Source organism: Grampus griseus (assembly GCF_964374135.1).
Source record: "Grampus griseus genome assembly, chromosome: 14".
NCBI lineage: Eukaryota > Metazoa > Chordata > Mammalia > Artiodactyla > Delphinidae > Grampus > Grampus griseus.
In genome coordinates, this window is record NC_139008.1 from 3383015 (window position 1) to 3399506 (window position 16492).

Genomic DNA, 16492 nt, shown 5'->3' on the forward strand with positions numbered 1-16492 from the left:
GCCGGGCGCGGACACCGTCCCCCACCCCGCCCCGCGCGCCCCCGCGAGCACCGGCGGGCGGGGAGCGCGGCCCGCAGGCTCCGCTCCGCCGCGATCCGGACCGGGATCCCGCGATCCGGACCGGGATCCCGCGCCCGCCGCGCCCCGCGGAGCCCCGCCCCCTGCGCCGCGCCGCCGCCGGAGGCCGCTTGGAGCTGTGCGAACATGGCCGAAGTCGGCGAGGACAGCGGGGCCCGCGCCCTGCTGGCGCTGCGCTCGGCACCCTGCAGCCCCGTGCTTTGCGCCGCCGCCGCCGCCGCCTTCCCCGCCGCCGCCGCCGCCCCCGCGCCCGGGCCCGCCGCGCCGTCGCCGCCGCCGCCCGCCCAGCCCCCGCCCCCGCCCCCGCCGCCGCCGGGCTCGATCGCCGGGGGCGCGGGGGGCGCGGCGGGCGAGGCCCTGGTGGCCGCGGCGGCCGCCTCGGTGCGCCGGAGCCCCGGGCCCGCGCTGGCGCGCCTGGAGGGCCGCGAGTTCGAGTTTCTCATGCGGCAGCCCAGCGTCACCATCGGTCGCAACTCGTCGCAGGGCTCGGTGGACCTGAGCATGGGCCTGTCCAGCTTCATCTCGCGACGCCACCTGCAGCTCAGCTTCCAGGAGCCGCACTTCTACCTGCGGTGCCTCGGCAAGAACGGCGTCTTCGTGGACGGGGCCTTCCAGCGTCGCGGCGCGCCCGCCCTGCAGCTGCCCAAACAGTGAGTGCCGCGGCCCCCGCCCGACCCGGGCCCCGGGTCACCCCCGCCCCGCCCCCCGCCGGGCCTGGGCCCGAGATCAACCCGACCCCCGGGGACGGCCCCGGGAGCCCCGAGGACCGGGCCCCGAGGGTCGCCCTTGCCCCTCCCCAAGCTGGACACCAGGGTCGCCCTCTCCTCGCCACCCTGTTTGGACCCGGGTCGGCGCCAAACGCACTCCCGAGGAGAAGGGTTGGCGTCAGGCGGTGTCGCTCCGGGAGGTGCGGGGTCCCTGGGGGCAGCGGCAGTGCCCCCGGAAGGCCCGAGCCCCCGGCCATAGGGGCCAGCTGTGAACTTGGGCCGGGAGGGGACGGCCGGAGAGTGGGCTGGGGTCGGGACAGGAAGTGCCTCAGTGGACCTGAGGACGCAGGGCTGGGGTCGCCGCACAGTTGGGGTTCCTGGGCAGGAGGGGAAGAGGCCGGGCGGGGAGGCAGGGCAAGGAGAGGGGGACCCGGCGCGCTTGGGGACAGGCCGCGGATGCCCCACGGTGCTTTAGCGACATCCTCGCGTTCCCGGGCTCTTCCGGTTCCCGGGGCAGCTGCTCTGCCCCAGGAGATCTTGCTTTCCGGAGATCTTTTGATCAGGAGAAAGCCTGTTTGGTTACTCATGCGGTCCTTAGGCACTTTCTTTTTCTGTGTAGTAGTTGCTTCTAACTCCTCAGCAGTGTTTATATTTCTTCAGCGTGCTTGGGTTCCAGAGTTGTCTCTGACTAATTACTCTCGCTTTTATAAGCACCCTGGGTCCAGGGAGTTTTTGCCGGGGTGATGGCCTGTTTCTGTAACCATCTCCCCTTTCGAGGGTATTGGCACGTTTGGTTGTAAGTATTGTACTGAATACATTTCAACATCAACGATGACTCACTGGTGTTCGGGGCGTGGGGGGGGGGCGTATACAGACTTCGTTTTCCAAATGTGAAAGGTGTGTGTGTGTTTCTGTAAAATCAGGACTTGGTGAATGACAGAGTTGTTTTATCCCATGGTTGCTGTTACTCTGTTCTGCCTTTTCTGTGACCTACACACTCTCTCCATTTCTGGGCCCTTAAATGCATTCTGGGTCCAGTCTCTCACGGTGAGAAAGTGACAGGTAAACAGCGCCTTCCCCTCCCTGCCCTTCCCCGCCCTGCCTGGTGGCTCTCAGAGGCCCGTTCTGCTCAGGCCTCTTTTTATAATTCAGGTTCTGTAAGGGCAGCCGTCCAGCAACCTTGTTTTCACAGTTCCCTGCCTCGCTGTTGAGAGGGTGCAGCCCCGAAGAGGCCCCAGCTTACCGAGTCTCGAATGCACTAGTCTTTTCTCTAACTCAAGGGTAGGACATTTCAGCCCGAGGAGTCCTCAGATCACGTGCGAGTACCGAGTCCCTTGTTTATGAAACGTGGTGTGCTGCCTTCCTAGCCCGTGTAGCCAGCAGCCCAGATGTCCCCTGCCCTCTGGCTGGGGCTTTGCCCACGGTGCGCGGCTGGCTGGGTTCAAGTTCAGTGGTGCTCTCAGCAACAGCGGCGCAGGCGGTGCTGGAGAATTTACGGGAACAGGAGAAACATGCTGGCGGAGAAAGACCACGTGGGGGTCCGTTTGCTTCTGAAACCGTCAAAGCCCGTGGACAAACATGTTAGCAGTCCGAGCGGGTTTATGTTCTTTTTATTTGAGAAAACTAAACCTGTAGGTGGTAGCATCTGTAGGACAGGCTGTTGGAAGCTGCTTTTTAGAATTAGATCAGGGTGCTTTGGCCCACCACGTGGAGAGTAATCAAGAAATGCTAATGAATTCAGAGGAAGGAAGTTGGACCTGTACGTTCTTGTCACCTCGAAATGGGAAATTCAGTGCTGACTTTCAAAGAACGGTAGCAGTTATTGTCTGTTTCCTCTCAGGCGTTGGTGCAGTTTTGCCATGAGTCTTCGAAGTTGTGAGTTTCTCCGCCATAAATTCAGAGTTCTTATCCGTGTTGGAATTTTGTCGTGTGCATTTTGTGGCTACAGCTGCCTGAGACTTGGAGCTCTTCCTTGTGTTGTAGCGTTTCACCCTTTCCTGCCCTGTGAGGCCGCAGCCCCCCTCCAGCGCCCCCAGGGCACGGCTCCCCAGGCCGCCCCTCCCTTTCCACCCCGGACTCAGGGAAGCACGAGGTGGAGAGGAGCCCCAGAGTCCACCCACACTTGTGACTACAAGTAAGTTTTTCCAAAACTAAAATGAAATAATTTTGAAATTACTGGTAGGGAGAAAATTCCACATGACACAACTTAGAGCTGACCTTGATCCATGACTGTGGGTGCATGCAGAGGGAGGTGCAGCAGGTCCTGGTGTAGCCCCTGCTGTGCGATTCTCCGGCCCTCGTTCCCCAGGGCTGGGCTGGGCACTTTTTATCTTTAAGTGGAGACACAGCACAGGAGCTGGCTGGCAGTAGGTGCGCACAGAGGAGTTAACGTTTGTTGAATGAAAAATCCATGAGTGAATATGCAGTTTCCCTGGAGGAGAAGCAGTGTCACCAACTTAGTGGGTTTCCGAGGTGGGTGGTCAGCAGGCCTTCCTGGGTCTGCGGGTGGACATGGTTCGTGTGTGTGACTGTAGGTCTTGATACCAGCAGATTTGGAGTTTGAATTAGATGTAATCTGTGAACTACAGGAAAAAGACCCATGCACAGCCTTGTACTTGCTCTTCCTTTCTTTCTTCCAACCTTCTTTCCTGATACTGTTATAAAATGAGCATGGACTACATGAATAATTACAGTAAAAACTAGACTTCTGTTTGTGGTGGTTTCTGTGAGTGGTAAGATGTATGTGATTCTTTTCTTCTTTTTACTTTTCTTTGTGTCCCAAATTTTCTGGGATGAGCATGGCTCTTTTTTTTCTTTTCAACACTAATTATTACAGAAAGTTTCAAGCATAGAAACAGAGGAGTGAGTTCCACGTGCCCATCACCCAGCCTCTACAGCTACCATGTTGTGGCCAAGCTTGTTTCATCTTCGTCCCCCCCCCCACCCCCGACCCCCAGGTATTTGGAAGAAAATCACAAATGTCCTATCACTCCATCTGTAAATATTTCAGTAAAAGGTAAAGATTCCCTTTTTAAAACCTAACCACAATGTCCTTATCACACCTAGAAAATTGATAACAATTTCTTACTATCATCAAACTTCCAATGAATGTGGATTTCCCTTACCATCGCACGAATTTGTTTTTTTCTTTTCTTGCAGTGTGTTTGTTTAATCAGGAACCAAATCAGGTCCAGACACTGATTGGTTGGCATATCTCTCACATCTCTCTCAAGCTATAGGCTTCATCTCACTCTTTTTTTTTTCTTTTCTCAATGAAGAAACAGGGTCATTTGTCCCGTACACTTTCCCACGGTCTCTTTTTTTTAATTTCTTTTTTTTTAATTTGCCGTGTTCTGAATTCTTTTGGCCATTACCTACACCAGGACTTTTTTTTTTTTAGAAGATGTTGGGGGTAGGAGTTTATTAATTAATTTACTTATTTTTGCTGTGTTGGGTCTTCGTTTCTGTGCAAGGGCTTTCTCTAGTTGTGGCAAGCAGGGGCCACTCTTCATCGCGATGCGCGGGCCTCTCACTGTCGCGGCCTCTCGTTGCAGAGCACAGGCTGCAGACGCGCAGGCTCAGTAGTTGTGGCTCACGGGCCTAGTTGTTCCATGGCATGTGGGATCCTTCCAGACCAGGGCTCGAACCCGTGTCCCCTGCATTAGCAGGCAGACTCTCAACCACTGCGCCACCAGGGAAGCTCCTCCCACGGTCTTTTTTTTTTTTTTTTTTTTTTTTGCGGTACGAGGGCCTCTCACTGTTGTGGCCTCCCCCGTTGCGGAGCACAGGCTCCGGACTCGCAGGCTCAGCGGCCATGGCTCATGGGCCCAGCCGCTCCGCGGCATGTGGGATCTTCCCGGACCGGGGCACGAACCCACGTCCCCTGCATCGGCAGGCAGACTCTCAACCACTGCGCCACCAGGGAAGCCCCCACCTGCACTCTTGTCACTCATTTTGGCTGCCGGCACATGTACCTCAGCGTGCTGACGCATTTTGCCCTCTGAAAGGCATGTTTTGAATGGCAGGTGTTACGGATCACGGCCTCCACATGCGCACTGTTAATAAAAGTAATTAACAGTAACCACCAAGGCATTTTACTACATAAATAATTGTTTAGGCCTTATGAAAACATACAGGACATAGTTTCTCATTGCTGTTCCAACTGGTCATGTGAAGAATATCGAATTTGTTACTAACCATCTTACAGTACATCTCAGATTGAGATTATATTGAAATTAACTGGAAAATGCCCCAGACTTAGTGAAGACAGCAGGTGTCTGCCGAATGCCTCAGGGCCCAGCGTCCCAGAAACAGCAGCAGTGTTCCTTTTCTCCCCCACCCTCCTCACTGTGCCTCCCCAGTCTGCTGGGCGCTACGGGGTCCTTCCGTGACCCGAAGCCTTCTTCCTGGGTGGTTGGTTCAGGAGTGTATTTGTGTGCTGAGCTGGGGGTGCGCTTGGGGCAAGAGAGGGCATCAGATCAGTCTGTTGCCAGTGGCTGAAGATGTAGAGACTGAGATCGTGCCAGCTGTGTTTCCACGTGGAGAGGAGAGCGGTGACCAGGGGGCAGTGGCATGTGTGGGCCTGCTCGGAGCTGGGAGGGCCACGGAGCCAGCCGGTCATTCAGGCCTGACCCGGCAGGACCTGCGGGAGGGTGGCCCGGGGTCTGGCGAGGAAGAGATTCAGCTGAAAGACCTTCTGATGGAAGAACGTTTTGATCTAGCGACGGGGTAGAAGAGACAGTGCGTCTGGAAGCTGGAGGGATGATAACCACGCGGAATGAAGCTGGGGGGTCAGGGGTGCGGGGACGTGCCGTGGCGGGAACAGAGCTTTCGACTTAGGCCGCGTCTGAATGGTGTGGTCAAAACACGAAATGCGGCATTTTCTCTAAGTAAAAGCTGTCTAATGCTTTCCTTGCTAGTTGGCGGTTACTGTGTGTCACATGTATTTGTTCAAAGTTAGACTGTGTCTTGTTAAAGACTTTCTTTAAAAAGGTTTATATTTCACCAATGAAGACATACAGATGGCCAGGAGGCACATGGAAAGGTGCTCAACATCACTAATTATTAGAGAAATGCAAGTCAAAACTACAGTGAGGTATATCACCTCACGATGTCAGAATGGTCATTATCAAAAAATCTACAAACAATAAATGCTGGAAAGGGTGTGGAGAAAAGGGAACCCTCCTGCACTGTTGGTGGGAATGTAAATTGATACAACAACCATGGAGAGCAGTATGGAGGTTCCTTAAAAAAATTAAAAATAGAACTACCATAGGACCAGCAATCCCACTACTGGGCATATACCCTGAGAAAACCATAACTCAAAAAGAGTCATGGGGGGCTTCCCTGGTGGCGCGGCGGCTGAGAGTCCGCCTGCCGATGCAGGGGACACGGGTTCGTGCCCCGGTCCGGGAAGATCCCACATGCCACGGAGCGGCTGGGCCCGTGAGCCATGGCCGCTGAGCCTGTGCTCCGCAACGGGAGAGGCCCCAACAGTGAGAGGCCCGTGTACCGAAAAAAAAAAAAGTCATGTACCACAGTGTTCATTGCAGCTCTATTTACACCAAACAGCCAGGACATGGAAGCAACCTAAGTGTCCATTGACAGATGAATGGGTAAAGAAGATGTGGCACATATATACAATGGAATATTACTCAGCCATAAAAAGAAATGAAACTGAGTTATTTGTAGTGAGGTGGATGGACCTAGAGTCTGTCATACAGAGTGAAGTAAGTCAGAAAGAGAAAAACAAATACCGTATGCTAACGCATATATATGGAATCTAAAAAAAAAAAATGGTACTGATGAACCTAGTTGCAGGGCAGGAATAAAGAGGTCGATATAGAGAACAGACGTGAGGACACTGGGTGGGAGGGTGAAGCTGGGGTGAAGTGAGAGTAGCATGGACATATATACACTACTGAATGTAAAATAGTTGGCTGGTGGGAAGCAGCAGCACAGCACGGGGAGATCAGCTCGGGGCTTTGCGATCACCTAGAGGGGTGGGATAGGGAGGGTGGGAGGGAGGCGCAAGAGGGAGGGGATCTGGGGCCATGTGTGTGCATATGGCTGATTCACTTTGCTGCACAACAGAAACTAACACAGTATTGTGAAGCAATTATACTCCAATAAAGGTCTATTAAAAAGTAAAAAAAAATTTTTTTAATTAAAAAAAAAGGTTTATAGGAGTGTAGCAAATTGGGAGCTAGTACATTAAATCTATGTTCTAGTGTTGAGTTCACACTGAGTTTTTTGGGCTTATCACCCATATAAGAAAGTTTCTATAGTATTTAAAAAATCGGTCTATGAGAAGGATGGTATTTATCGTGTAGTATGTGTTGAGTTTATAATAAACTTATTAAAGCCTTTGTCATCGATGAAGGAATGGAATTGGTAGGTGCTAAAAGGGTATTGAGTAGAGTTTTTTTTGTTTTGTTTTGTTTTTTGCGGTACGCAGGAGAGGCTCTGGACGTGCAGGCTCAGCGGCCATGGCTCACGGGCCCAACCGCTCCGCGGCACATGGGATCTTCCCGGACCGGGGCATGAACCCATGTCCCCTGCATCGGCAGGCGGACTCTCAACCATTGCGCCACCAGGGAAGCCCTTGAGTAGAGTTTTAAGGGTGTTCATAGTACTTTGGAAAAAGACACAGCTATGTTTAAAATTATGTGCTGAAATGAAAGCATTTGATTTGGAGATACGGTAATTTACTGTTTGCTGTTTTTGCATCTTGTGAATGTCAGGAGATAAGCTTGCTAAATTAATGACAACTGGAATTACAGTGATGCCTCGTTTCCATAATTAACGAATATTTAAAGGATTTCATATTAAAATGAGAGGATTTTATAACTTGCTTTTACTTTGATTTCCTGGAAAATAGGCCCTTGCATTGTGACTTGTTAGGAGATTTTGTAGTTAATTTTCATTGCTGCTGTCGCTTTTCACGAGTTTCTAGTTTTCTGGTAAGATGTTGCCAGTTGATCTAAAAAGAAAGAAAAATGTAATCTGCCTGTGTGCACGTGTTTCATGACCGTGTAAAGGGAAGCCAGGGAGGCATGCTGGGTGTTGTCCAGGGCTCTGCAGAGCGGCTGCGCTCTAGGCGTCCAGGCTGGTTTGGTGGTGACGGGCTGTGGCCGCACCCCTGAGGTGGACATCACAGGCTTTCTTTCCCTGGGTGCGATGGGGGTGAGCCAGCGCGGGGCTTGCCTCCCTTAGACCTGACGATTCCGGCGCTAAATCCTGAGCTGCTTGCGAAAGGTGGCTTCTCTCTCCTGAGAACGATTTTCAGTCTGGACAGTTTGTCCATGACTTGGTTAAGAAGGAACTTTTGCCCTTAGTCATCCGTGACGTGTTTAACCATTCGTTTCCCCTGATGTGTGTGTGTAGAGCTGAGCTCTGACCACCCTGCTGCCCACGGCTGCTGGCGTTCATCCCTTAGCAGAGGTCCCAGCGCTTCTGCAGGCCTTCCCTTCACCTGCCACCTGCGTTTCAAGGTACGCGGCTGCCTTTGGGCAAAGGTGCCTCTGGGCATCCCGCACCTCTACTTAGTCCATCAACTCTCAGGGTTTGGGGCCCTCACACATTACTGGGGAACCCAGAGAGCTTTTGTTTATGTGGGATTTGTCTGTTACACTTACCACATTCGAAATTAGAACTGAGAAATTAAACTCTATATATTAATCTATTCAAAAATAGCAATAATAAGCCTATTTCAAAAATAAGTTTTTATGAAAAAATAGCTCAGTCTATTTTGTATTTCAAACAAAAGAAGTTAGGGTAGGGGTATTCATTTTTTGGTATGTCTTTCATGTCTGCCTTGATAGAAGACAGCTGAATTTTATAGCTGCCTCTGCGCTTAGTCTGTTGTGATACATTGTTTCAGTGAAGTATATGAAGAAAATCCAGCCTTACAGAACTATGTAGCTGGGAAAGGGAGGAGTGTGGTAGTAGCCTTTCAGGAAATTGTGGATGCTCTTCGATGCCTCTCTGGAACTGGACAGTAGTAGTTTCTTAAACGTTAATTGCAGGATGGAATCTGAAACCTCATCAGTGGAGTTTTGGTGAAACTCCGTGAAATCCGTTGCTTTCTCTTGCATTTTGAATAAATCTTTTACCCATGTGTGAATTTGTAACCTCTTGCATTGGTCATGGAGAAAAATACTGATTGAATTATGTAGATCTAATGTCCATGTATCTTACCACACAAATGTTTTATCTTCGATTGGTAGTTAAATTGATCCCTTTGAACCCAACAACTCATTTTTTTTAAATGTATTTATTTATTTGTTTATTTTTGGCTGTGTTGGGTCTTCGTTGCTGCGTGCAGGCTTTCTCTAGCTGCGGCGAGCGGGGGCTACTCTTTGTTGTGGTGCGCGGGCTTCTCATTGCAGTGGCTTCTCGTTGCGGAGCACGGGCTCTAGGCGCGCGGGCTTCAGTCGTTGTGGCTCGCAGGCTCTAGAGCACAGGCTCAGTAGTTTTGGCACCTGGGCTTAGCTGCTCCGCGGCATGTGGGATCTTCCCAGGGCTCGACAGGGCTCGAACCTGTGTCCCCTGCACTGGCAGGCGGATTCTTAACCACTGCGCCACCAGGGAAGTCCCACAACTCATGGTTTTGAAAATAGAAATCTATGAAAGGATCAGGCTTTTTGATGTAATTTGCTTTTTAAATTTGCTTTAAAAGTTGAGTGACAGTACATTTTGTAGAAATAAAGAAGTCATAACTTTGTCATTGAACTTTATTAGCATCTGGTGGCATAATTTGGCTTAAATTTAGTATTTTTTGTATCTACAATCAAGTCTTATTTCAGGTGGAACTATCCAGCTTGTCAGTTATTTCTGTTATTTTCCCACAGCCAAGCAGGGTGCTCTGGGGTTCCTGGATGACACCCCTGCTTTTTCCCTTCAGCCGTGGGTGTGGACCCACCAGGAAACAGCAGAGTGAAGCGGGTGGACATGGAGTGACTCAGCCCTCAAGGGATGTCAGTGACAAAACGGGCTTTTATGGACATTATTCCTTTTTTGGGGTTTTTTGTGTAACCTTTCTGAGCACACTTGTGAAAAACTCGGCCCCCTTTTGATAAAGGTAAACCTCATTCTACCCCTTCCCAATCCGGTCTTTTTCTCTCTCTTTCTTCCTTCCTCCCAGTAACTCAGTATCACACACAGGATAAAACACATTTTTTGTCTATGCTGAAAAAGCTTTGCCTTTTGTGACTTGTATCATGAAAACCAGCGGGGCTTGTTGTTTTCCAGGAGGACGGTTGTAACATCAAATGTGCTGGGATGCCTCCCTTGCCGCCCCCCACTTGCATTGCTCTGTTTCACAGATTGCGTTTGGTTGGGGAGCAGCTATAGGATTCAAAAAGTGATTGTATATCTTTCAGTTGGGATTTTGTGCCAATCGTCATGTAAGGTGGGTGGTGCTGACCTGATGTGGCGGGTGTACCTTTGCTGGGGAACCCGCAACGCTGGGTTTCGGAGTGAGCTGCAGGGAGACCAGCCTCGGGAGCTGGGCATGAGTCCCCACAGATGAACGCACGTTCCCGGGGCCAGGCTGTTGTCTGTAGAAAGCCTGCCCAGAAATCCTCCCTCCCGAGTGTGGTTTGGATACAGTTTACTGAGGAAATTAAGGAGCCTTCTTCGTGTTACCAGGAAGTCTTGGCTGGAACCTTCCTCAGTGAAAAATAATTTGTAAATTTAGTAACTTTTTGGAGCTGATTTTGAAAGGATATTAGAATGAAATCCGATGATACTAATGACAAAGCAGATGACAGAGCAGACAGGCTGGAGCCGTCGGGGCGACATGAAAAGGAAGATCGCACAGCAGAAGTTCGTGCTCTCCTCCACCTCCACCCGTGGGGATGTAAATATCTGGTCTGCTTGGCAGTTACGTCCCCGACGCAGGGAACAGTGACTCATCGCAGCGGGAGGAAAGCACCTTCCCTTCGGAGTGCCCAGCTCTTTGATTGATTCCATGTTGACCAGGAGCGCTTGCTGCCCTGTTAGCTCCTGGCCTGCAGCGTGACTCGACTGATTGTTCAACTTTCTCAGCAATTCTGTTTTTCTCTGGCGTTGCGACGTGAGCAGGTTTTCCAGGCCTGCCCACCCTTGGTTGGCCGGGCAGGGATCTCCTGGCGTCTGGAACGGCCTGCAATGATAGAAGCGGCCAGCAGGGCAGCCCGGGTCCTGCGTGGCTGTTGACACTTGAAATGTGGCGAATGTGACCAAAGAACTGAATTTTAATTTTTTTTAATTTTTTTTTTTTTGGCTGCATCGCGCGGCGTATGGGATCTTAGTTCCCCGACCAGGGATCAAACCTGTGCCCCCGACAGTGGAAGCGCCGAGTCTTAACCACTGGACCACCTGGGAAGTCCCTGAATTTTAATTTTTATTTCATTTTTCAGTTAATTTAAGTTAAACTGCCTGCATGTGCCGTGGCCTCCGGGTGCTCTTGGGGACGTGGTAGGTCCATGGGTGCCCAGGCCCAGGGGTGTGGCTGCTGCCTCAGTTTACCCGCTCGCCTCCGAGGCACAAGTCTTGCTTTCCGCCGTGCGCTTCGAGGTGCAGGGATGGGAAGGCCTGGTCCAGGCCGTGGGGTCAGGTTGTGTGCGGGGCAGGCAGCCCTTCCGCAGAGGGGTCCCCTTCCCTGTCTGCACCCAGTCCGGATGGACGGTTCCGTTTTTCCCTTTGTTGCCCTTGTTCTTGACGCTAGAGGAAGAAAGTGAGAGGGTCTTAGACACGACCCCTGTGAATGGCAGGTAAAGTTGGAGACAGATTTGCAGCTTTGAGGGAAATTAAAAAAAACCCTCTCCCTGGCCCTTCATAGCCCTGGGTTTACGGTACGTGTTGGTTACGGATGGATCCCCTGCGAGTCCAACTCCTCAACGCTAGTGCTTACGTTTCTGTCCTTGCAGACTTTTAATTCCTTCGCAGGCGGACGTGTGCCTGTCGCGTGTCCACGTGGACGCCTGCTCGGACTGGGTGGTGCTGCCCCGTGTGCCCGCGTGGGGCCCGCGCGTCAAGCCCTCGGGGCTTCCCGGGGTCAGCTGCCGTACCGTGAGAGCGCTGGTCCGTGTCTGTCCTGCTCGGGGAGCTGGAGGTTCCGTGAGGTTGGCACTGCGTCCGCAGGGCCAGCACACACCTGGCCCTTGGGAGGCACTAAGCGTCGGCTGAGTGTTTACCCACGTGCCTGACCTTGTGTGGCCTGCAGGCAGCTGGAAGGGTCCATTCCAACAGCTTGCTCATGGAAAGTACAGAATAGGGGTTTCTGATCAGTGGTGCTGATGCCGGGAACCAGGCCGGCACTGTCCGGTGTCATGTCCCCTCGTCCCCACCCCCTGGTTAGCTCAGCCTGTGGCGGCAGTGGTGTCCACACCAGGCCTGCTGGGAAGTTGTGCGGGGGCGTGTGATGGGCTTGGGCTGGCCCCGAGGAGACTGGAGCCGCTCCGTTGTAGCCAAACCCCGCAGGCTCCCGTTGGTCAAGTCTTCTCGGTACACGGCCGCACCCGCTCATTGACCGGCTACCACAGGGCACAAGAGCCTAAGGCGGCTTGCACAGCATGCTGTTCACCGTACACGGCCACCAGCGTCACAGCCAGCACCTTTGTGTGCCTGGTTCCCTTTACACAGAGCCCCCATGTTTCTTGTTACGCTGAAGCCTGGACATTTTATATATTTCTTTAGGGGATGGTTAATATGCTGGATCTTTTTTCCCTCGTTATTTTCTAAAGGGTCAGTGCTCACGGGTAGGAAGGAGGGGCCTCTTTTGCCTTCGTACTACAGTATGTATTTCCTCAGAACAAGGATGCTTCCATAACCGCTGTCCTGGCAGTGAGTTCAGGAAACGTCACAGTAACTGTGACGCTTTATCACATCCTCAGCCCAGATGCCACTTCTGCCAGTTGTCTGGCGGCCTCCTTCGTGGTTTCCTGCGCCGTCCAGGCCGGATCCAGGCTGGAGGCTGCGCTCAGGTGCCCATCCCCTCAGCCCCGCTCGTGTCCACAGGAGTTATCTTATCGGATGTCTTTCAACTTAGGTTTGTCTAATTTGACAGCATCCTGGTCAGGTTCTGGTGAAGCATCTTTGGCTGAAATGCTAGGAGGGGGTCGTGTGTCCTTTTGGGGGGTGTCACCCAGGCACATGGGGCCTTCTCGATGGGGTCATGTGGTCCCTTGGTTTAGGTGTTGTCAGGCTACTCCACCAAACAGTTAACTGTTTTTCTCCTTGTAATTAATAAGTAATTTTTGCGGTACTGGAATGAGATGTGAATTTCGTATACAGCCACAGTTACCATTTCTAGTAACAGTTTTTAAACTCGCTTTTCAGATGTGTTTTCTAGGTCATGATCTTCATCTGCACATAATGATTATTTTTGTCTCTTTCTTCCGCTGTTTCATATCTCATTGGCTTTTGTTGTCTTGTTCCGTTGGCTGTAGCCTCCAGGTGTTGCTAAGTAAATACCATGACGATGGGCTCCTTTCTCATTTCTGGCCTGACAAGGAGAGCTTACAAGCTGGTTCAGAGCAAAGGGAGCTTTGCTGCTGAGATCCACTTTCTTCTTTTCCCCAGATTTCATTAGGTTTTTTTTTTAATTGAAATATAGTTGATTTACAATGTTCTGTTAGTTTCAGGTGTACAGCAAAGTGATTCAGCTTTATATAGATACACATGTGTACACACACACACACACACACATATACACACGTGTGTGTATATACATATATATTCTTCTTCAGATTCTGTCCCATTATAGGTTATTACGAGATACCAAATACAGTGCCCTGTGCTGTACAGTAGGACCTTGAAATCCACTTTCTCAAGGCAGCCTTCCCGACGCTTCTCTGAGTGAGGTCCCACGGGCAGCGCCCCCCAGCACCCCAGGGTGGCACCGTCTCGTTGTTGTTACTGGCGGGTTTGTAGTTAATCCTCATTCGGCACAGTCTGAGTGTCAGGGGAGCAGGGCTGCGCTTCTGGTTCGTTACTGTAAACCCGGTACCTACCAGTGTGTTTGCCAGTTCATAAATTCGTGGCAAAATTAATACACAAACAGCAGAGGTCTGAATGCAAAACTGAGCCGGCCACAGAAAGTGGCTGAAGGTTATATAGCAGCTTAGCTTTTCAAAGACCTGGCCGGCATACCTCCCAGCTGGGCGCCCTTGAACAGGTGACCTAACTCAAGCTCCCGTTTCCGCATCTGTAAGATGGGCACGCTGCCCACTCCCTGGGTCCTGAGAACTGGAAGCAGTGTGTTCACAGCCCTCGCCGCAGTGCCTGGCGCTAGATACACCCGGCGCAAGCCCCCGTCCTTGTCATCGTCCCTGCTGTCCCTGTGACCAAGTAGGAGAGGGACTGTGTTTGCTTGCTGCGCCGTCTGGCGTCAACAGTGAGATCCGGCCTGTTGCTGGGGAAGCCGTTGCCGTGCCTCAAGCTGGTCGTGCTGGGGCGGACCGGCCCTGTGCTCTCTCACCAAGGCGCCAGTCGCTAGTGGGGCTCCGTAGAGGGCGGCCTTTGTGCATGGGCTGTGGGACGGGCTCGGCTCCCCCAGGATGCCTCCCGGCCGCTAAGGTTGTACGATCAGAGTGAATGAGGAGGGTGTGTGTTCTTGTGCTTCTCTGAGCTGCTTGTCGGGACGGAGGATGGGATCTCAGAGCACAGGGGATTTTACCTGCAATCGGCTTGAGTGGCCTCTGCGGGGTGCGGGGACCGGCTCACACTCGGGCAGGACACTGAGAGACAGGCAGGGCCGGGCCTTGATCTCAGGCCAGCCTCGGAGTCGCTGTTCGTCCCCGCAGTGTTTGTCCCCCACCAGCTGGGATGCAGGGCATCTGGCAAAGGAGAAGCTGTGACTTGGAGATGGATGCCCGGAACTGATGAAACAACTCATGTGCACTGCAGGGCATTAAAAATACAGAAAAGCGTAGAGGATCATGTAACGTGTCCTTGTTCACGTCCTGTCATATTTTTTTTAAATAAGAAAAACGACATGTTACGGTTGACATTGGGGTCCTCTGAGTTCCCGAGACCCGTAGGAGTTTGATGCTAGGCCTTTCTCGTACCTTCCACACCCAGAGACATCTGCGAGTGATGGTTCGTTTAGTTGTGTGTGTGGCGGGGGGGGGGGGTGATTTACACAAGTCGTGTCATACAGTCTGCTTCGTTATACTGTGTGTGTTTTCCACGGCTGTAGAAAGACTGCTTCGTGGGTGAGACTGTCAGACACATAACTGACTGTGTCTTCGCAGCCCCACCATCTGACCACAGCCCTTCCCGGCCCTGTGGCCTCCTTCCCGGCATTCCTTCCCCTGTTCTCATCGCTCTAGCCTCTCAGCCCCCGTGCACCTGCGCACTCCCGGACCTCAGACGGAGCATCCCTGCCCGCCCTTCGTCCCGTTGGCTCCGGCTCCTGTCCCATCCCGGGGGCCCCGGGCTCACCTGCAGCCTCCTCCCCTGAGCTCCCGGCTAGATCTAGGGGCCCCTGCGCATCTCCATGCTGGACCTGGACGGAACCCCTGCCCACACCCCAGCGGCCTTTAGGTTCCTGAGGTCTCTGGTTTCCTTTCCTCGGGAGCGCTCCTGTGTGTAAGGCGCTGCGGGGATAGGTGTGCAGGGCGAGCAGGACACACTGCCTCCCCGCTCCCGGGAAGCAGGAGGGCGACATTGTGACCACGGAGAGCGAGTGACGGTGAGACTTCAGGGGACGCGGGCACAGTGAGGAAGGCCCCGCAGGAGGCGGGGGAGACGGTGGGTGGCAGGCCTTCCTGGGAAGCGACATCTTAACTGAGGTCTGAGTTACGAGCTGGTGACGGGGAAGAGTCAGGGCAGAGGCTCGGGGGCCAGGGTGGGGTGCTCTGATGGGGAAGCCAGAGATGGAGCGGACAGCCTCGGGGCCCCCCTGCAGGTTCAGAGGAGAGAAGTGATGTGGGCACCGCCAGGGCCACCCAGTGGGACGGACCGTGGGGGCCACGCTCAGGCATGAGGACCGGGGTGCTGGCTGCGGCCGTGGCAAAGGCTCATAACCCTGAAGGCCGTTGGGGACGTGGCCCACGGGCTGGGTGACGGGCTGCCTCTGAGGGTGGGGGAGGGTGAGGGAGGATGGCCCCCGGAGCCCCCAGGGGCGGCCAGCGGCCTCCAGCTCAGGTCCTCAGCCTACACAGGTTCGTCCCGTGTCACCTGACCTTGTCGTGGGGTGGCAAGGAAGTGTACACACAATGTCTGGAACCCAGGAGACGGGTGGATTTTATTCATCTGAGCGCCAGAACATTGTTAGGAAGGGTTGTTTTATTCTGTGTGGTAAGACTAAAAGCATCAGTAATAAACCACATGATTTGGGGGAAGCCCCGGCCCGGGGACTGGGGCTCCATGATGTTCAGAGGGGTACCTGCTCTGCGGGAAGTCACTCCAGGATCTGGACGTGTTTCCAGCTCATCTTTCGCGATGCAGCGCCTGTAGAACAGTCCGTGATAACGGAGGAAACTACCTGACCCCTGATTCCACTTGCAGAAGGGAGTTTGTGAGAGCCACGTGAGATAAAGGTTACAGAGGCTGAAAACCCTGCTAGTCGCTGATACAGAAAGCCAGACATCGTAGAGAAGTTGTGTGGTTTTTTGTTTGTTTTGAGAGTAGCTATCTGAATATTTGGAAAATCGGCTACTACTCACTTAATAAAACAACCTGGGAGGGAAGTACTCAAGACAGTGCGGCTTCAGGTC

At 52.8% G+C, this 16492-nt stretch overlaps 1 protein-coding gene across 1 annotated transcript in view; it reads left to right on the plus strand.

Annotated features, from left to right (window-relative positions):
* Positions 1-204: 204 nt before the first annotated feature.
* Positions 205-16492, plus strand: part of FOXK1 (forkhead box K1) — a gene marked incomplete at its 5' end in the record, with an annotated part of 59702 nt that continues 43414 nt past the window's right edge. Inside the window, one exon of the mRNA XM_082669553.1 lies at positions 205-728. Coding sequence (XP_082525679.1) covers positions 205-728 — 524 coding nt within the window. The remainder of the gene's footprint in view (positions 729-16492) is intronic.